The 21179-nt window shown below is 33.2% G+C and overlaps 2 protein-coding genes across 7 annotated transcripts; one reads left to right on the plus strand and one right to left on the minus strand.

Annotated features, from left to right (window-relative positions):
• Positions 1-5161: 5161 nt before the first annotated feature.
• On the minus strand, positions 5162-5641 carry LOC112418691 (uncharacterized mitochondrial protein AtMg00310-like). Its single transcript, XM_024775170.1, has one exon. The coding sequence runs from the start codon at positions 5639-5641 to the stop codon at positions 5162-5164; it is 480 nt and encodes a 159-aa protein (XP_024630938.1).
• A 1696-nt stretch (positions 5642-7337) lies between these two features.
• Positions 7338-20517, plus strand: LOC11444490 (lysine-specific demethylase JMJ25). Of its 6 annotated transcripts, XM_003592656.4 has the most exons (13): positions 7354-8542; positions 8663-8778; positions 8997-9096; positions 9208-9346; positions 9452-9515; positions 9594-10323; positions 11096-11425; positions 11948-12280; positions 17810-17882; positions 17971-18056; positions 19089-19208; positions 19899-19957; positions 20154-20517. In XM_003592656.4, the coding sequence occupies exons 1-13, from the start codon at positions 7541-7543 to the stop codon at positions 20179-20181; spliced, it is 3180 nt and encodes a 1059-aa protein (XP_003592704.3). In that variant the 5' UTR covers positions 7354-7540; the 3' UTR covers positions 20182-20517. The 6 variants fall into 6 exon arrangements, 3 of the variants coding, with proteins under 3 accessions (XP_039685994.1, XP_039685993.1, XP_003592704.3); XR_003007777.2 differs by lacking the exons at positions 17810-17882; positions 17971-18056; positions 19089-19208; positions 19899-19957; positions 20154-20517 and adding exons at positions 13970-14615; positions 14731-14957; positions 15301-15913 and having other exon boundaries at positions 7338-8542; XR_003007775.2 differs by lacking the exons at positions 17810-17882; positions 17971-18056; positions 19089-19208; positions 19899-19957; positions 20154-20517 and adding exons at positions 13970-14615; positions 14734-14957; positions 15301-15913 and having other exon boundaries at positions 7338-8542.
• The last annotated feature ends 662 nt before the right edge of the window (positions 20518-21179 follow it).

Raw genomic sequence — 21179 nt, forward strand, 5'->3', positions numbered from 1 at the left:
CTTTTTTGATGTCATGTCCTGTGAATGTTTTTGTCATACTAATACTAATAAAGTACAGTTGAGCCTTTAGTGAAAGAAACTATGTGTGTGTTTGGTTCTGAGGTGTGTAGAATTGATTCTGACAGAATTGATTCTGAAAGAATTGATTTTGACAGAATTGATTCTGACAGAATTGATTTATGTTTGGATGCAATAATGCAGAATTGATTAAACAGAATGATTGTTGTTTGGATAGTTTTGATCAAAATTACTTTTGAATGTATAATTACCAAAATAGACATAGTTAAATACAAATAAATAGAAATTACTAAATTAAGATAATTAAGTGCAATATAGTCCTAAAATATAAGGTATTACAATACTAACATCATGAAAATAAAAATTACAAATAGATAATAGAATTTAAAGTGCAATAGAGTATTAAAATATTATTACAAAACTAACATAATGTGTATTATAGTACTAAAATATTGATATAATAATTTAAAGTACAATACTAATTATTTTGCATGTGCTCAATAATTTCATTGCGGATTATGTTTCGAACGCGATCCATCTCTGACGATGAAACTACATTTAAAACTTGTGATTGATCCAAGTTAGATGAGCTATCATCATGAGAAAAGTGGACTGTGAAGGGGGAATGGAATTAATAGAATTGAGAGTTAAGACTGCAGAAAATAAATGTTATTCTCTTCACCAACATTTATTTTAATAAGACTGCAGAAAGAAAAAATTCGGTTGGAGAAGGGTTAGAAAAATTAATGAGGGCAGGGATGGAATTAATAGAATTGAGGGTGTAGAATTGATTCTAGGAAAGTAAGAAGCTAGGAATTGTAGCTTCAACTAGAATTGCTTTTGGAGGATAAAAGCTATTTTGAAAAGTCAAACCAAACATGTTAAATATTGCAGAATTGCTTTTGAAATGCTCCAGAATTGATTCTGGCTTTGCAAAAGCCAAACCAAACAGAGGCTATATCGACAGAAACTCGATACTTCCCTATGTTATATTCTACACAAAAGTATAATGATATTGGATTACACAGATGTACAAATGAGAAATGCTAGGTCACTCCTACTAACACTCTCTTTTAACACATCCAATAAAAATTGACCATGTGTTCCACTTTTTAATTTCAATTAACCTGGAACCTGTTCAACCTGTTTCAATAATTTTATTTAACAGTTGGAAGAGAATAAGGTTATGAAATTGTACGGTAGCTACAAGGTAAATTTAAAGCCTTAGACGACAATAAGCACCATCTCGTCCACTTTTTCATCGTTATGTTCTTCTTCTCTTTCTCTCTCCAACTGTTAAATAAAATTATTAAAAACAAAAATCAGAATGTTTGGAAACAGGTTGAATAGGTTTCAGATTAATTGAAATAAAAAAATGGGACACATGATCAATTTTTATTTGATGTGTTAAAAGAGAGGGTTAGTAGGTGTGACCCTGGCATTTCTCATGTACAAATATAATATAGTTGAGTCAATGTGGTGAACTCCGTTGTAACCTTTGTTTAGATCATGAGACACTTGGGTAAAGTGTTTTTTTTTTTCTTTCCAAAAACGAATACATGTTTGGTTTAAGATAGTTTGTTTTATTTTGTTCGCAAGACAGTGTTTTATTGTTTCTCAGTCATAAACACAAAACAATAAAGTGTTGTGCCAGTTCCAATGAATTCCAACATATGAGGTGTTAAACATTTTTTGGTTTGGTTGTAAAATTATGTTTCATCTTCGCCTTATGTTTTAAAATGCTATCTTAATGTGCTGCTACCCTATATAGCACTTTTTGGTTTAGTAACCTCTTCTCATGAAATTGAATCAACCTTTTTTTCTCTCTCTAGTTCATCAAATAATATAGGGTTAAATATATTTTTGGTCTCTATAAATATATCAATTTTTTACTTTTAGTCTCTCAAAAATTTTTCATCTTCACTTTTAGTCCCTCATTTTAAATAAATTCACATGTATAATTCATATTTTTCAATAAAATTTTGTAAAGAAAAATATAATATATAAGAAAGACCCTTATAAGAATCTCTTTCAAAAAATTAGAATTTTTAAACGAAACATTAATTAAATATGATTTTTTTTTTTGGATTAAAAATTCATATTTAATTTTTGTTTTCTTAAAAAAAATTAAGTGATTTTTAGAATATTCTAGATTTTATGCACAATTTTATTTAAAAATACAAAGGATGCATGTGATTCAACTTAAAAATAAGGACCAAAATTAAAAAAATTATAAGACATCAATGTGGCTATTTGTATAGACACACACGTTGCACACATTCTATGAGTAATGTGACCTACGTTGTTCTTATAGTCATAAGAGAGACACTACGTATCCATAAAATAAATCTTGGAACATTAAGTATTTTACTCACGTCTCTTTTAAATCCAACATTTTATTCGTTTTGGGACGATGCGAGACTTTCATTTCCATTTAAAACTCAACACTTTATCGTCTTTTGCATTTCTATTAAACTTGTGGGATTAATCTTTGCACTTGTATGACAAATCCGATTAACATAAAAAAAAAAAAAAAAAAAACAATAATAATATTAATATTAATAATATAAATAAACACCTAATATTTTTAGTTACATTACGTCTTTCATTTATTAGTTTGTTTTTGAAAGGATCTTTCATTTATTATTAGATTATCATTGTTTTTACAACTTATTAAATCAACGACTGCTGGATATTCTTGTAAACAGTTTATTGTAAAAAAAAACTATATTTTACACTTTAATCACCCGGTTCACCTTCCAAAAGCCAAAACCATTTGGGACTTGGGAGTGACCGATCCCATAGATTGAAAACCACGGTATGTCTGCACACAGACTTGTTTTGCACGCGACACTGTTGAGTGATCAGAACCAAGAGAAAAAATGCATGTTTTTATTTGTTAATTAATGTTGGGGTGTACAAATATCGGGTTATATTAGGTTGTATCTAATCCGATTTTGACCTAACATTAATTTCGGTTAATTTTTTTATATACAAATTCAAACTTAAATCTGACGAGATTCAGATTTCATAAGAACGAGACAATAACAAGATGATATTGGATTTCGTCTAAAGACAGATCATCAATACATAAACTTTAAACAAGAAAAAAAAAGAATAATTTGATACAATATTTGATAATAGTAACAGTAAAATAATCATTTTCAGTTATATCATTTATGTGGAATCACCAAGATAAAGCTTTGAGCTAAAAATGTAATTTTATTTGTTGATTTTAACGCCTCTTTGCACAACAAGTTTGTAACCATGCATCAATATGCATGGTTCCACAATAAAATCATATCTTAACTTTCAACATACAAATCTGGTATTTGTTGCCTCACTATGCATGGTTCCACATAAAATAAATCATCACAACACAATATAAGTGTAAAATACCAAATTGCTAACATGAAACTGAAGAATACAAATCCATCTTAATGAGTTAGAAAGTGTGAGTTTGTGTGTGAAAGAGTAGAACGTATCGGAGTGTCGGAATATTTTAAAATAATATATAAAATTAAATTAAAAACACGTCTTTGCCCTAAAACCAAACTGGGACGGAAAAGGTAATCCAAAGTGTAGCCCGAACTCGATCCCTATTTCAATTGTGCCCTCGTCTTATCTCTTATCTTGTGCATATATTTTTTGACCGGGTAAAACCCAGTTCATTACGTATTGGACATGACAGATTGCAAGACTAGATCGAGCTTTATACACCCCTAGTTTTAGGTTTATACTTCTAACCTCTCTAAATACATAATTTGTTACTATTTTCAATTTCTATAAAACATATTTCGTAATTTTGGTTCTTTTAAGACTATGTTTGGTAAAAAAAAATAGCATATATGATATAACTAACAAACTATTTTATAAAAAATGAGCTTATATTAGATAGCGAAAAACTAGTTGAATGAACCTGTGTTCACATTTACATCTTTTTTTTTTATTTAGCAAAGACAAAATTAATGCATTTCATTCAAGAACAAAGAGTACAGAGTTGATAGTACACTATAAAAAAGATGGGGGTTAGGATGAGATAAGGAAGCTCTGGTTATATTATGAGCAACCCTATTAGCTTGCCTCATAATATATGACACTTTAAAGTCGGTATTTGTAAACAAGAGACCTTTACATTGAGAAATAATGTCTCCAACTTCATTGAGGTGATTGGAGGTAGTGTGAATGGCATCAACAAGGGTCATACAATCTGTTTCAAATTGGACAGTTTGGAATCCCAAAGAGACTGCCAATTTTATCGCCTCCGACAATGCAGTAGCTTCAACTTCTAAAACAGTCATCGAGGATGGAAAAAACGCAGATTTTGCCATTAAGAGTTGGCCTAAGAATTTCGAAAACAGATTCCATATCCAACAATTGTATTATTGTGGAAAATTGATGCGTCAACGTTGCATTTTATCGCATCGGAAGGCGGTTTGACCCAAGAGATTATGTGGTTCGAATTTTGTACCTGTGGTTTAGCTCTTTGCATACAAGTCCATTCATGGAGTGTATCCTTTGCTCGAGTAATAATAATAGTGGCTGGTGTATTGGAAGACTCCCAAAGCTTTGCGTTTCGACTCTTCCAAAGACTCCAGAGTAGCATTACGACAAGCAGTTGTTGATGATTTGATAACTTGTCCAGAAGATCGAATAAAAAAGTGGTAAAATTGTTAGCTTGGTGGATAAGCTCCCGGATCAAGTTACCCGTATCAATACTCTCCCAACATTCCTTTGCCTCTGTGCATGCAAAGAAAAGGTGTATGTGAGATTCGACAAAGGATTCACAGACAACACAAGAGTCTTCACATGGGATGCCTCTAGTAGTGAGATTATTACGAGTGAGCGAACATTGGTGTGCTAGACGCCAAAGAAAGGACCGCACCCTGTGTGGAATTTTGAGGCTCCAAATGTTCATCCAAGGAATATCGGCTTGTACAGGAGTAGATGAGTGAATAAGGTCAATACAAATAAGATACGCGGACTTAACTATATAATTTCCATCAGGTGTTGCTTTCCATATTCTTGTGTCAACCATTGCACGGTTGAAAAGGGGAATGGTAGTCACTGCAGCAGCATCATGATGGTTAAGGACAGAGTATACCATCGTGTGGTTCCATGAAAGACAATCTGAATTCATCAATTAATTGACTGTGAGGTCTTCAAAAAATGGGGGTGGCGGAGTTGAAGGTTTATGTGAAGGAATGTTATGTATCCAAGGCATATACCATACATTTATGTTTGAACCAGCTCCAATCTTCCATCTATGACCCAAGGTAAGTAAAGATTGAGTGCTCCAAAGACCCCTCCATGCGTAGCTTGGATTATGGCCAAGAGGGGCATCCAAGAAATCCATTCTAGGGAAGTATTTAGCTTTGAGGACACGAGTAAGTAAGGAATTTGAGTCGGTGAGGAGTTTCCAACTTTGCTTACCGAGCATTGAGAGATTGAAAGCTTCCATGTCACGAAAGCTTAGACCACCACGACTTTTATGAAGAGTGAGCTTGTCCCATTTCATCCAATTGATGCCGCGACGACCGTTCTTTTTGGATCCCCAATAAAATGAATTCATGATTCTTTCTAGTTCCTCACATAATGAACTAGGAATGATGAATGCCCTCATGCAGTAAGAAGGGATAGCTTAAGCAACCGATTTAATCAGAACTTCTTTTTATTTACAAACACAAATATTTCACTTAATTAAATCAACTATAAAGAAGTTCAATGCATATATACCAAAAAAAAAAGATTTTTTTTTCTTTTTAAAAAGAGAAGTTCAAGTTTTTATGAATAATAATACTTACAAATATTGTAGTTTTAAGATGTCGGTAAACTTAAATGAGATTGTACCACTCCAAAACTTTCATTTCATTTTTCTCTTTTGTATGTTTTTTTTTCAATTATATTTTTGGATAAATAAAAAAGAGCTTATAAGAAACTTTTTATATTATTTTAAAAGAATATAAATGATTAAAGGTCGATCCATCTCATCTCATTAAAAACCGGACTTTAAATCGTAAAATTTGAGCTTATAATTTTTTGGCCCAACCCTATAAAACATCAAGATTATAAAGACCAAAATGGATTGGATAACTCGTTTTAGACCATTTACAATGGCATGTTGAATTTGCCATTCAACATGTTGAACCCTTGTTGAACCATTGTAGGTGGGGGGTGTTGAAATGGGGAAAAAGTGAGTTGGAGGAGGGAAGTGTTGAAACAATTCAACATGTTGAATGCCTGGCCCACGGAGACACTTGGCGCGTGCTGATTGACTGCTCGGATTTTTATCTTCTTAATAATTTGGACCCAATTATTTCATTGCAAATAAATTTTTATTTTTATTTTTTTTTTACCAAAATTCGTAATTTTTTTTTCTCTATAAATAGAGACTTGGATCATTTGATTTGGACACAGAAAAAAAATCAAGTTTTTCACTCTCTTAATCTTATTATTAGTTTTGTATTAGCCTTTCTTTTGAAGTTTTAGTGTTTATTTAGTTTGTTGTATTGCATGTTATTTATTTTAAGAAAATAAAAATAAATTATTTAAATAAATTTTGTTTTTACAAAAAAAAAAAATTGTTAAGTGTTTCTTCATTTTAATTTAATTATAATTGATAATTGTAATTTTATGTAATTATAAAAACAAAAATATAAAATTAAATAAGAATAAGAAATAAAATGTGGTGGGGTAGGGTGTTGAATGAAAAAACCATTGGAGAGGTAAAAATTGAATGAATGTTGAATTAAGAGAGAGAAAATGATGTGGAGTGTTGAGAATTAAAAAAGTGGGTGTTGAAGGTTGTTGAATATATTTTACCATTGTAAATGGTCTTAATACTTCTACTAGTAATAACTATTTTACAATCTTCTTGGAAAACAATGTAGAAAGATAAATCGATATTCATTCAAATGGTGCAAAAATGCATTTAATTTTTAATTTTTTTGAACTAATTAAATGTAATGCACCAGAAGTGTAAGTGTCGTAGGACTAGGCAGTAGCATACGGTACCTATGAGTGTGAGCTGTGATCCATATGAAAAAAAGACTCGAGTTGTGAAAATGTACTTGACCCGTGACTGATGAGAATGTGCTTGCTTGACTTGTAGCAATAAAACATTCAATTACTACGTTTGTCAAAAAGAAGGAAAAATATATCCAGTTACCACTGCTAGTAACTAAACTTTGGAAAAAAATTGTAGCAAAAAATTAGAAAAAATAGTGAATTAAATTTATTTAGATTAGATTAGAGATGGCATTTGATTGATTCCTGAAGTACAATCTTGGCAATGGATTTGAAAACTCTCCCTCTCTTTTCCTCTAAATTAATTGTTTATTTATTTATTTTCCGAAAAAACTATTAAGCGTGTCGAATCAAATCTCGTATTTTTTAGCTGAAGAAAACCAATAGTTAGGTTTAGGGTTCACTTTCACCGTTTTATTTTATCTCTCTCTTCTCATTCCGCATTTTCTTCCTACTCAAAAACATAAAACCTTTCTCTCCATTTGAACTTTTTCCCATGGCGGGTGAAGAAAACAACACTGGTGCCGAAACGGTGCCGTTAAAGGTTGATGACGTGACACAAATCGTCAATATTGTCGCCGATACGGCGTCGTTGAAGGACGGTGAAATAGGCGATGACGTGGCAGTAGAAGAAGAATCTGTTCCTGATCGTGAAAAACAAGCTATTGTATCCGAAACGGCGTTGTTGAAGAACGATTTAGCTTCTGTTGAAGGTGATGACGTGGCAGCCGGAGATTCTTCTTCCATTCAAGTGATAAGAAAGTACGGTAGAAGGAAAAAGAAACCGGGAAGAAAGAGTAATGCTGAAATCGAGAAGGAGAAAATTGGGAACGGAACAAAAGAAGAAACAAGTAAAGGTGATGATGACGTGGCAGACGGAGACTCTATTTCCGTTCATGCTTCCACCGATGCTACCACTCCGGCAAAGAAACGCGGTAGAAAGAGAAATACGGAGAAGGAAAATGAAACAGGGAAAGATGCTGAGGTGGAAGGAGGGTTTTCTTCTGTTGGTGTGAGAAAGAGTGAAAGGCCTAGGAAGATTAAATCGTTGAAGGAAGATTACGTGTCGGATTTGGAGGAGGATGTGAGGAAAAAGGGGAAACGTGGTAGGAAGAAGGTCATAATTGGTGTTTCTGATGAAAATGTGAAAACAGAGAAGAAGAAACCTGGTAGGAAAAGGAAGGAACTTTTTAGTTCTGGAGATGAAAATGAAGCTGAAAATGAGGGAGGAACTGTAAAAAAAGAGGAAAAGAAGAAACCTGGTAGAAAAAAGAAGGTAAGTTATAGTTCTGAAGAAAATGACGAAGATGAACAAGATGGGGAAAATGGTAGAAATGTTAAGATTGAGGAGAATGAACTGATCAGTGAAAAGAATTCAGAGAGTGGTGTTTTATCTGATGATAATAAAGGCTATTCTTTAAGAAAGGCTAAAAAAACCAAGCCTGACTGCAGTGAACAGGAACAGACAGTCCCAAAGTTCAACAAGAGAAATCCTAAGGTGACATCAAATGATTTCTGCTCATTTATGTATCATTTTGTGGATATATGTTTACATGCTTGAGTTTGGAGTTATATGTTGTATGTAATTGTGATTCTGTTAATGTTTCTCAATCAACAGTGGATCGAAGAGGAATCCTTGATGTGCCATCAATGTCAGAGAAATGACAAGGGCAGGGTTGTTAGATGCACAAAATGCAAACGGAAAAGATATTGCATACCATGTTTAAACAACTGGTACAACTTTATTTACTTATGTTTTACTTTGTTTAACTTGCTTCATCGTTTGTTGGCTGTCTTGTTATTGAACAAGACTTATTCAGTTAAGGAGGCGAGAAACCTGATATTTCAGGGATATTTTAATGAAGTTATTACTATTTTGTAAAAATATTATTGGTTTGGATTGTGGATGACGAAATTTAAACCAGTGTATGTTTTTCTTGTGTCTAATTAAGGTATCCTCACTTGAAAGAGGAGAAAATTGCTGAGGCATGTCCAGTGTGCTGTGGTAATTGCAATTGCAAAGCTTGCTTGCGATCATCTGTACTTATCAATGTCAGTTCCCACCCCCCCCCCCCCCCCCCCCCCCCCCCCCGTCATAAATCAGTCATTCCTGTGATTTTTTGTATTCTACATTTAAAATGGGGATAATCTTGGTCACTGCAGGAAATTAAAAAGAAGACGAAAACCAACAACAGCCATGAGGTTGAGCCCTCCAAATATATGCTGAAAGTACTTCTTCCATATTTAAGTCGTTTGGATGAAGAGCAAATGGCTGAGAAGGAGATAGAAGCAAAGATACAAGGTATATTTCCTCCAAAAGTCTTACTTCTTGCAATCCATTTCTTCATGGTTTTAACTCTTAATTTCCTTATCCTATTATTGACGTGAGTTGCTTTTCCCATTACAGGGCTTTCACTTTCTGAGCTAAATATAAAAGTTGCAGACATCCCTAAAAAGGAGCGTGTGTACTGGTAGGGGCTTATTTGGTATATGTTTGTTTTTTCAGATATTCTAATACCATATATTTAATGATTTTACACTTTCTGTAGTGACATCTGCAAAACCTCAATATTCGACTACCACAGAAGCTGTACAAAATGTTCTTTTGACATTTGTCTCCTTTGTTGCTGTGAGCTTCGTGGTGGGAAGCTTCTAGGTGGTGCAGATCCAATTGAGTTTGAGTTTATCTTCCGAGGGCGTGATTATCTTCATGGTGGAGAAGAAGAGAGGGTAAGAAAAAAAGAACCTCGTGCTGCTGCCCTGCCTGAGATTCCTGAATGGTCAAGATCTGGGTGGCATGCAAATGATGATGGTAGCATTCCCTGTCCAAAAGCCGATGGTGATCATGGTTTCCTTGAACTGAGAAGTACACTTCCACCAAATTGCATCTCCGAGTTAGTATGTAAAGCAAAAGAACTTGAAGCAACAATTACGCTTCAAGATGTAAAGGAGACTTTTGATAGTAGGTGTTCTTGTTTGAAGCCTGTCAGGAATGAAGAAGATATACACAACAACACAAGGAAGGCAGCTTCCCGTGAAGATTCAAGTGATAACCTTTTATACTGTCCCAGGGCTGTAAATCTACACAATGAGGATTTACAACATTTTCAACAGCACTGGAGCAAAGGGGAGCCTGTAATTGTCAGCAATGTACTTGAATGTACATCTGGTTTAAGCTGGGAACCGCTTGTCATGTGGCGTGCATTCCGACAGATAAGCAATACCAAGCACAAAACACTTTTGGATGTGAAGGCAATTGATTGCTTAGATTGGTGTGAGGTTTGTTCAATTTCTTAATCTTGAGCATGAATGTAGTTTGATTTCTAAATGCTGAGATTGTTTTGATCTTTTTCAAAATTCAAAATTTACTATAATTTTTATAAACCTCGGTGCTTACATATTTTTTTTACTTCTTTTAGGGAATAATTAAGTTGTTACAATTTGTTTGTGTAATTGAATTTTATACACGTTTTCGGAATTTGGTGTTTCCATCTTTCTGGGATTAATAGAAGCTTAAATGTATTTATTTTTGTTATTATTATTCAATTCATGCATCATACCTGTCATGAATGTCTTGAAAAGGATTTGGAGTACCAGGTTACTGTTCCAACTATTTTTGGTGGACAGTTGCTCATTAAGAAAAAGTTTCTAGATGGTCTGCTGCCTATGAAGAGATATCAGTACAGGGTTGAAGTCCTATTTGTGTACTGATATATATATACCTTAGTACTAATTGAATTGTCTAATTTATTTTGTCTTAGTCCTTGGTGCGTGTAAAATGTTGTTCTCTCAACATTATAAACATATCTGGTTATGGCGTGCTTAGTATATACAATGTTAATTGTAACTTCTCTCATCTTTCTCTTGGTCATAGGTCACTCTTGTTTAAAATATTGTTCTCCAGTTGTATTCATTTTCCTTTCATTAGTTTAACAGACCGGATTAAATTCTACGAGCTTAGGTTTTCTAATTTTTTTCTTCCTTTACATGTCATGTCTATCTGTTGCCTGTAATTTCTGCAATTTTTATCTGAGTTGTTGATTGAATGCAGGGAGATATTAATGTGCACCAATTCTTTACTGGGTACACAAAAGGTCGCCCTGATTGGCTTAATTGGCCTCAGGTTTTGAAATTGAAAGATTGGCCTCCTTCTAACTTATTTGAAGAAAGTTTGCCTCGTCATTGTGCTGAGTTCATATCTTCCTTGCCGTATAAAGAATATACAGATCCTTTCAAAGGTGTTCTTAACCTTGCTGTAAAGTTGCCTGAAAATGTTCTAAAGCCAGATATGGGACCAAAAACATATATTGCTTATGGATTTGATCAGGAACTTGGGCGGGGTGATTCTGTGACTAAGCTTCATTGTGATATGTCTGATGCAGTATGCTTCAATTCTTAGTCTCTCTAGCACTGTTTTTTCTAGAACGTCTTGCGATTTTTTATTGTATGTTTATACTGTTATGTTATTTTTTATAATTGAGTATCATATTGAAAGGTGCATAGTATATACTACGTATGTATAGGTGCTTGGTTTCATGAATATGCTTTAATTTTTTGCTGGTTGCTTTGTTCTTCGAAAACACTCATTTGATAATATTATTCAATTCAATTTACTTTAACATGTTAGTTTCCTTTATGTTTTGGTTTCTAGTAACTCAAAAATTCATTCTTTTTATGATTAGTTGCATCATTATATAAGGCATTTTCCGGATCTGAAATATGGTCATTGCCTTTTGATTAGAAAATTGTAATCAACGTATACTATGATCAGATGCATTGTCTTTCATGGTCAATTCTTTGTCTGTGCTTCAATATTTTTTTTTTTTTTTGCTTTGTCTCTGAATGCATACAACTAATTTATGAGAAAAATGAAATGTATTTTTTTTTGTAATTGGCTTTTTAGGTAAATGTGTTGACTCATATTGCTGAAGTGAAATTGAACTCTGTTGGTCTTGCTGCCATTAAGAAATTGACAGAAAAGCACCTTGAGCAAGACAAGAGGGAGCTACATGGTGATAATCAGGATGGAGAGACCACTGTTAACAAGCTTGATAATTCATCTTCCATAAATGCTTCAGACGAGAAAAATTGCGTTCCAGTCATGGAAAATAGGGGCGATTCTTTAGACGGTGCTCTCTGGGATATTTTTCGGAGAGAGGATGTTCCTAAGTTGGAGGAATATTTAAAGAAGCATTTCAGAGAGTTCAGGCATGTCCACTCCTCTCCTTTAAAGCAGGTAAAATTAGTTTAGATAATTTTATATTTTTCGCTGGAATGCCCCTTTTTAACTTGAGTCATTATTTTTGTGTTTGGTTCTGCGTTGACAAGAATTAATTGAGTGAATTGATTTTGACTAATAGTATGTGTTGTAGAGTACGAAAGAGAGAAATAGTTGAGAGTGAAGTTGAAGAGAGATTGATAACTTCTCTTGTTTGGTTAGGAGAGAAGTTGTGCAGAGAGGCTAAAAAACAGTAAGTCCCACAGATTTTGCATTTCTCTCAACTTATGACTGGAAAGTGAGAAGTAATGGAGAATCGACAATATTGACCATTGTTTTTAAAAAGTTTATATTTTATTTTGCTTCTCCCAATTTTTTTAGATTTCATATCTTTCATTTTATTCTACTTCAAATTTCATTTTATTGGATACTTGGAGGAGCCTTTGTACTCTAAAGCTAAGTATAGGACCACACATCCAAATCTCGTTTTCATTCAGAACCAACAAACTAATTAATTAAAATAAATCATCAATTAAAATTAATGATTAATAATATTTAATAAATAATATATTAAATATACTATTTTTTACGGGTCTTCTTTAAAATTGAAATTTAAAAAAATAAAATTATATCAAACTAATTATTAGTTTTGTAACAAAAAAAAACTAATTATTAGTTTAATTATTAAATTACACGTTTTAACTTGAGGGCATTATTGTCTTTTTTAAGGAATAATAGTATCCCATTCCCTTCTCTCTCTCTCTCTCTCATCTCTTTCTCACCTCTTTCTCACTTTTCATAACCAAACATAGTGTAAAAGTGAGTTGAATGTAAAGCGATGTGTTAAGATAAATTCATGTAAAATTGAGTTGTGTAAAAATCAATTCTAGAATCAAAAGCTACAAATCCTAGGTTCAAGTAGAACTTGGAGGTAAAATCAATTCTACTTGAACCACAAATCCAAGGTTCTAGTATATGTAATATTAGGAAGTTTTCACCATGATAAAATTGATACTGTCTCACCTTTTATCTGTTTCATCTACGTCCTGGCTTATGCTTTTATTTTATTTGTTATTTTTCTTTGGTATTATGCGTATTTTGCTTTTGTACATTGCTTTAGCTTATTTTTGGCCTTCATAGTTTAGTTTGACATTCCATTTATATGTCCTGTCTTACTTAGAAGGTTGTAACACACCTTTTCTCTTTTTAAAAGAGGCTGTAGCACACTCTAACGTCATTGCTACAGTTTCTAGCAGACTCCAACTAATTATAAACTCTTATTTGTACTTTAAGTTGTATCAAAGATTTTTGTTTTCACTTTGATGTATCGCGCTCGAAATCAGTTTTGCTTGGATTAGATGAGATTGTGTTGAAGTTCACATAAATTGTGGAACCGTGTGTGCTCAAACATTTTAGATACAGCCTTGTTTGCTCGAGTTTTCAATTCGGGTTAGCGATCAGATTGTTTAAACACACATTCCCAATTCTCTCTCTCTCTCTCTCTCGTGAATCATGACATCCATATCTTTTCACTCTCTTGTTTTCACTTCTCTTTCTCTGCTCCCTGGTTCTATCAAGAGTGTAAATACTTTGAAAGAGATAAATCATCATTTTGCGGTACCTAGAAAAATGTTTAATATTTTATTTGGCTCAAACTTATTGAGAAATATATACGTTTAACTAATGAGGAAAACAACTACATAATAGGAGATGAAACAATGCTGAATTTGTTGACAAGGAGGGGAAAAGGCTAGAGGTTGAAAATGCTTCCAATTAACATTTTTAAGAGGAATATTTTGGAGGATGCCAACCTACAGGTTGCCACATTCTTTACAAAAATGTGATTTCCTGTAATGCAGCAAAGGATGAGACTACCAAAATATGTGTGAACTACTTGGGGATTGTGGGATCGATTTAATCCACCATCTTGACATGAAATTAGAACGAAGTAACTAAATAAAGTAGTTGTGTTGACAATAAGTTTTGGAGGATTATAGGGATGTTTGGAAGAACCTCAAACTACAAATCTATGATAGAAGACCTTCGGAAGGACTATCTATATTTTTTGCATATAGTCCGTAGGTTACTTTCTAATGATGGATGCAATTGTGGAGGAAGTCGGTGAAGAAAATGTTATCCAAATTCGGATCGATCATCACCAAATTACAAGGCAACCACAAATATGTTAAATGGCAAATAGTGTCTTTGTTGTACACCTTGTGTTGCAAATTGCATAGATATGATTTTGGAATATTTTTAGAAGGTACTACGTCTCCGTTTGATTCGCTAAAAGATAAGTACTGGACAAAACAACACTATAAGATAGAACATAGGCTATTTTGGTGTTTACAAGGTACTACGTCTCTGTTTGCTCTATCCTTTGCCCCCAATTTGTCTTGTCCCTTAAACAATTTTACAATCAATCATAGTATAACTAGAATTGTCTTGTTCCATCCCTTATTTTTTAGCAGATCAAACGCATCTAAAGATACCATTGCCAAGAGTAAGAGTGTTGTCACCTACATTTTTTTTAGCCAGTCTTATTTCTTCGATGGATCATTAATGGTTATTTAATGAGATCAATGTGAACTCAAGAACAAAACTCAAGCTCAATGGTGAGAATTATGTGGTGATGAATTTTCAGAGTTGCACTTAGTCTTTTGTAAGTGAGAAGAATTGGAGTGCTTTTGAGTTGGTATGGTTTCAAGTTCAATTTAAAATTACCTTCCGTTGGTGTTGTTAAGGACAAACGTCCATTTTGGTCCGTGAATGCGTTAGGCGCTGCCAATTTAGTCCCTAATGATTGAAAATTGCAAATAAACCTTTAGTGCCTCTGTCATTAATTTTTTGAATTAAATTGACAAATGAAAAACACATTCGACGACTAAATCAACTAACCAAACAAACATTTGTGGAAATGTTTGTAATTTCGGTACAATTTGGGATCAATGTGGCACAATTACGACTTCTAAGGACCAAAATGGTGGTTTGCCCATTGTATTAAATACTTCAATTTACATTATTTTGAATTTTTTTAGGTTTACACCAAGAAAAGGAACCATTTGAAACAAAATACGATGAATGATTGTGTGTATGTAATGGCCAACTCAAGATTGGGGAGAAGTGGAGAAGAAATCAATTGGGTTTGACATCGAAGATATAGATTCAGTTGATTACTGAAATTTTGATGAAGTTGCTGAAAGTCTAGATATGTATTTGATTATCTAAATGAATTGAATTGAAATTGGTTCACAGTGAAGGTGATAGTTGTGTTGTCTCAACTCCTTGTAGTGTTATTCTGGCTGCGCATGAAAGATTATTTTGAAGAAAGTAATCGTCAACAAGGTGGAGAAGATGATGAAGTTGATGAGGATGAATTATATAATTTTATGGAGGATGATAGATCTGATTGGCTATGTATTAATGAGTTTTTTTTTGCGAGTATACTTTTCTTTTTAGTTACAATGCTAAAGAAAAAGAAAAGAACAGAAGATAAAAAAGAAAAACAAATACAAACTACTCTTTAGGAAAGAAAGTCCGAACTGCATCCATCTTCGGGGATATAAGAGACCATTCGGAGGGAGTATACTTTTCAGATTAGGGTGTTTTATTTTTTGAAATTTTGGTATTATGTTATGACTTTTGGTTATTCACATGCCTTGTTTAATTAATTTTGTTTCTGTCGTCGTGAGCATAGCTCAGTTGGTAGGGACAATGCATAATATATCCAAGGTCTAGGGTTCGAACGCCGGCCACCACCAATGAGTCATGTAACTGATTAATACTCCTTCCGATCCTACATTTAAGCATCCATTGCGAAATTCCATATATTGGTAATTTTTTCTATATTGCCCTATGAATAAAGGTGTATTAATTAGGGTTATATTTGGAAGAAATTATGATACATCTTGGAAATTGAAAGAGTGACTATTTTTAACAATTTTTTTTCTTCTTTCAAAAAAGTGCTCATAACTTTGGAGAGAGGGAGTATGCTTTCTTTTTAATTTTATGTAACCTATGTACTCCCTCCGTCCCTATACCTAAGTACTATTTTGTCTAAAAAAGTTCTCTAAATATAAACCCATTTTCAGACAATTTTTTTTCTTCTTTCAAAAAAGTTCTCTAAAAAAGTTCTCTGTAATTAATACTAATAGCTTGTCTTGAAATATGAAATATCAAATTACTATATTCCATTATATTAATAAATTTTTGGTTTCTTCATGTTTTCAATACCACAATTTATTTATTGTTTTTGCAATTTTTTTTATTATTTGGGATTTCCAATGAGGTACAGAGCTTTTGGTATTGTTTTCTTATTTCAATTCCAACGAGTACACATACTTTTGGACATTACCCTCTTAATATCTTACTATTGTCGTTTTCATTTTATTTCAAATAACATAGTAAGGTACCCTATTAGCCAAAAAAAAAAGGCAATATATCAAATCTATGCGATACACTCTTAGAGCATCTAAAATGGAGACCCCCATTTGTTGGTGCTTAAATGGGTCTCACGTGTATACATCACTCATTTATAATTTTTTAATAGTAGTACGTATTAAGTACTCAATTCCTCCAACCCATCATCCCACACAAGTTTCTTAAATAGGACCCACTTATCAACTATTAATAATTTTATATCACAACATTTTCAATTTTTTAATATTAAAAAGTGTGGGTCCCATTTAAGATTGGGGTCTTACAAGATCTTGGGTCTTGTAAGACCCCAAAAAAGTTTGTCCCCAGTGGGGGGGTACCGAATAGGTACCCGGGTCTTAAATGTTTAAGACCCTCACATTGGAGATTTATTATCCTCTACAAAATGGATGTACAAGTTCTACAAAAGTTATTATATATACCTGCAATATATGTTTATAAAGTTTACAAAATTTTATTGACTTATTTATTAACCTTTTAAGAAATATATGCTTATTAGCCTTATAAGTCAAATGTTCTATTTAAATTTTTTAGTACAAATTAGGTTTTTAGACAGGCTAATAGGCTAAACTAGACTTGAAATAAAGCCTTTGACAAACCAATAGGCCAGACTTATACTTTAGTTTTTTCAACAAAGTCTTGCCTATATAAGCAAGGTCCGACCTATTCCCACCTAGAAAGTATAGTATGAGGAGGCATGACTTTGAAAAACTAAAGTATGAGCATGTACTTACACATTAGTACGGGTTTGGGTACATCTTGAATTTTGGATTCCCATATTTCAAAGCTCATATCTAACCAAGGCTCTATCTCCAACTCAGTTTACTGTTCCATATGACAAACCTTGAGGCAGTGATATTGGAGATAAATCACCCACATGCATCCACTCAGTCTCCCACCTTTCGTTTAGACGCCGTTGGTAATACTTGTGATTAGTTAGTTCTGAAATGTACCATCATGGCATGGGTAAGGAATTATGTTGATGTGATTAGCAATATTGAAACATGATATTCAGGGAAATGCATAATAGATGACTTGGATGTCTGATGTTCATTTACTTATTTGTATGTATTTTCTAGAACTAGTATGACATGTCCTTTGGTAATGTAGGTTATTCACCCCATCCATGATCAGCACTTTTATTTGACTATCGAGCATAAGAAGAGGCTTAAGGAGGAGTATGGTTAGTTATGTTTATGATGTTTTGGGTTTGAGCAGCGGTGATCAATTGACATGGGTGATTTTGTTGACAATTCAACGTTGACTTGTAGGAATTGAACCTTGGACTTTTTTCCAGAAGCTAGGAGATGCTGTTTTCATTCCAGCTGGTTGTCCGCACCAAGTCCGAAATCTGAAGGTATGACATACAGACATTGTGAATTTGGTTTATCTTTAATGGAAGTGTAATGTTTTCTTGCTTTGTCAAGAAGTGCATATGTTGAGAAAGAATATGTTTAGATAAAATATGGATAAGAGAAAGAATAAATTTAAGTTAACTACGGTTAATAATGGTTGATAATATCTTGAGAACGTTTGGACCGTCCTAATTGTTGTATACTTGTGATAATATCATGTTGGTGTTAAATAATAGTCAATTGATACTAATGTGATAATTAACTTTACGTAAAATATTATTCCTACAAATTTAAACAAATTATTCCGAGGTAAAAAGGTCCGAGGTTAAATATAAATTCCATATTCTTATTACAACATTTTTAAGGTCAGGATAATCGATTCTCGTGGAGATGGTCTTTGAATTTGGATTGAGCCTAATTCAAATTCACCAAATTAGCTTGTAAGGTGAGAGATGCCTACTACAAATACCACAAACCATATTATCAGGACGTCTGGATTGTGACTTGAGTGTCCTCATATTTCGCTATCCAATGAATTTAGGATAGAAATCAATATGATCTTAGTATTTGGGTTGATCCTAACTCCAACTCACAATGTGATGAATGTCTACAAGACTACAACTTATAAACATGTTTAGGACGTATAATATGTAATGTGGGCTCAAACAGGTGGGACTAAAAAATATTATTTTATTTATTTCCCTTAGCTACCTTATTTCTTGGCACGCTATAAAGGGTTGGCAAACACTTTTCAAAAACTACCGAAGACTGTGATTCCCATCAGTATGTTCATGGAGACTCTTCACATGATTTAAAATAGACAATCCCAAATAGAATAACTTTCTTGAATTGTGCCAATTTGTGAAATCAACGTTGGATGGCAAAGGAGTGTTACTGATTTTCACTATAATTTCTTACCAATTTCCCAAACCATCTATCACTAGCTCACTTTTTACGTCTTTGTTGCTTTTTCTTTGTAGCTTATGTTTATAAAGTATATATAAATGTCAATGATATGCATCACCATTTTGCAGTCATGCACCAAGGTTGCACTTGATTTTGTCTCTCCTGAAAATGTTGGTGAGTGCTTTCGTTTGACAGAGGAATTCCGTAAACTTCCGGTAAATCACAGGTCCACAGAGGACAAATTGGAGGTATGTCATGCCACTTTTGTTGAATTGATTCAGCTGTTTATACACTTGTCCAATATTGAGATATTGCATGTCCTATTTCGTCGTTAGCTTCTTTCAACTAGGTTTATATTATAGCCTAATAGCAGTTTTAGAATTTGGGCTTGATTTAGCAGAACAATTTTGCCTCATTTTTGGCTTTCTTTAGGTCCTGTTTATTTTGGATCTTTTTGATGTAAAAAAAATCTATTTTTATAACCGAAAAATTACTTTCTTATTTTAATAGTATTTGTTTAATATTTAAAAAAAAAATCTGTTGTCTAACAAATCATTTTTAACCTCAAAATGAAAAGCTATTCCTAGTAGCTTTTCCAAAATTCTATTTTTTTTTTTTTCTTTCTAAAATGAGGGAACTCAAGAGTTGGAACTTCAAATATTAAAAAAATGATTTTTACAATAGTAAACGAACAGAAATTAGCTTCAGCTTTTTTAATAAATCTCTAAAAAGAATCTCTAGATGATTTTAAAACCAAATCATTTTTTTTTAAGCCAATACAAATGCACCCTCAGTTTCACCAGTGATAGCACTGTTATGCTGCCAATACAAATCCATTTTTTTAAGCCAAAACATTTTTTTACCAATAGATTGTTGCTGGCATTTTGTGTATAGTTTTTTTTTTAATTTTTTCCTTATTGCTGCTTCTTTGGTCAAAGGTGAAGAAAATGATTATATATGCTATGCTTGAACTGGTGGAGAAGTTGGAGAAAGCAAGGTTAGTGGTTGCAAACTTCGCGCCATATGGTTATGGATTAGTGATGCAGATGCTTATTGAATATATGTTGCTCACTTTGCTGTGAACGGCATTTAAAATCATGCCTTGTCTTTGTACATATTTTTTAGTTTCTGTATGCTCACGATTTGTCCGTTTGTATCATGAAATTGATGACTGTCGTCATTCAACTTTACAGGTCTGGAAAAACCAAGGTTCCAATGTAAATTGTAAATGGATCTCAGAGAATGAATCTAGTTGGGGATGTAAATTTTGAGACACGTAGTTAGGTGTGGTGATCTTGGGTTCTTTGTATTGCAGCTGTAGGAAAGAATCCATATTTTGTTACGTCTGGCACACCTTGATGATGCACTTTTGAAACATTATGACTTATCATGGTGTTCATACAAGCATCGCCAGTTGTATACATCTTGTACTATTTATTGGGTTTGTCAGGACTATTGCAGAAGCTAACTTTAGCATTGTATTATTAAACTATTGAATACATTCACAATGAGATACCAAGTTACCTTGATGCAAAATGCTGGAGTTACTGATTTGAAGTTGTGGCGGCCTTGATTGTTTTTGCCGTTAAAAACTAGTATTGTTAGGTCTCAATTCATGTGAGCTTATATTCAATGAAAAACTTTCGTGTGTTGGGATTCTAAGACACTTGGATACGTCAATTTTTTTTTACAATTTAAAATAAAACATGGTTGGTGTTAGTATTTTGTTTTATATTAATACACATTTGCATTCCTGTTTTTCTTTTTGTTATTGCCAAGTTTTATACTCGCGATTACCTCTCTTGTCAAAAGGCCTATGGAAGTATAGATTGTTGCTTGTGATTGTGAGACGCTACAAGAGGTTTTATAAGGTGGCTGTTCTTGAAAATGATGGCCTCTAGTTAGCATTTAAGGGGGCTAGTGACTTGGGTTTCATATACATTATTTTGAGTTAGACCACCAAGTTGAGTCTTGTAGAGCCTTGCAAAGGAAAACATGTCAGTTTTAGTATTATTAGTTGTTTATCTTTCCTTCGTATGAAGGTGGAACATGAAGACACCGGAATAAACTCTTTCATTCGTAGGAATGAATATAGCGGAATTCTGGGTAACATTATGTAATGGGGTCAAACATTTATTCATACGAGTTCTCTAAACCCGTTGCATTGAACATGAATGGTTTGATAGCTGTAACCTTGATTAGTAGTATCTTGTAAGGAC

Source organism: Medicago truncatula, chromosome 1 (genome assembly GCF_003473485.1).
Source record: "Medicago truncatula cultivar Jemalong A17 chromosome 1, MtrunA17r5.0-ANR, whole genome shotgun sequence".
Classification (NCBI taxonomy): domain Eukaryota; kingdom Viridiplantae; phylum Streptophyta; class Magnoliopsida; order Fabales; family Fabaceae; genus Medicago; species Medicago truncatula.

What these genes read in the sequence shown, in the direction of transcription:
- LOC112418691 (XM_024775170.1), bottom strand. Translation starts at nt 5,641, where the DNA reads ATGAGGGCATTCATCATTCCTAGTTCATTATGTGAGGAACTAGAAAGA.
- LOC11444490 (XM_003592656.4), top strand. Translation starts at nt 7,541, where the DNA reads ATGGCGGGTGAAGAAAACAACACTGGTGCCGAAACGGTGCCGTTAAAG. An exon ending in TCAACAAGAGAAATCCTAAG is followed by an intron (nt 8,543 to 8,662) that starts GTGACATCAAAT and finishes CTCAATCAACAG; the next exon opens with TGGATCGAAGAGGAATCCTT. An exon ending in GATCATCTGTACTTATCAAT is followed by an intron (nt 9,097 to 9,207) that starts GTCAGTTCCCAC and finishes TGGTCACTGCAG; the next exon opens with GAAATTAAAAAGAAGACGAA.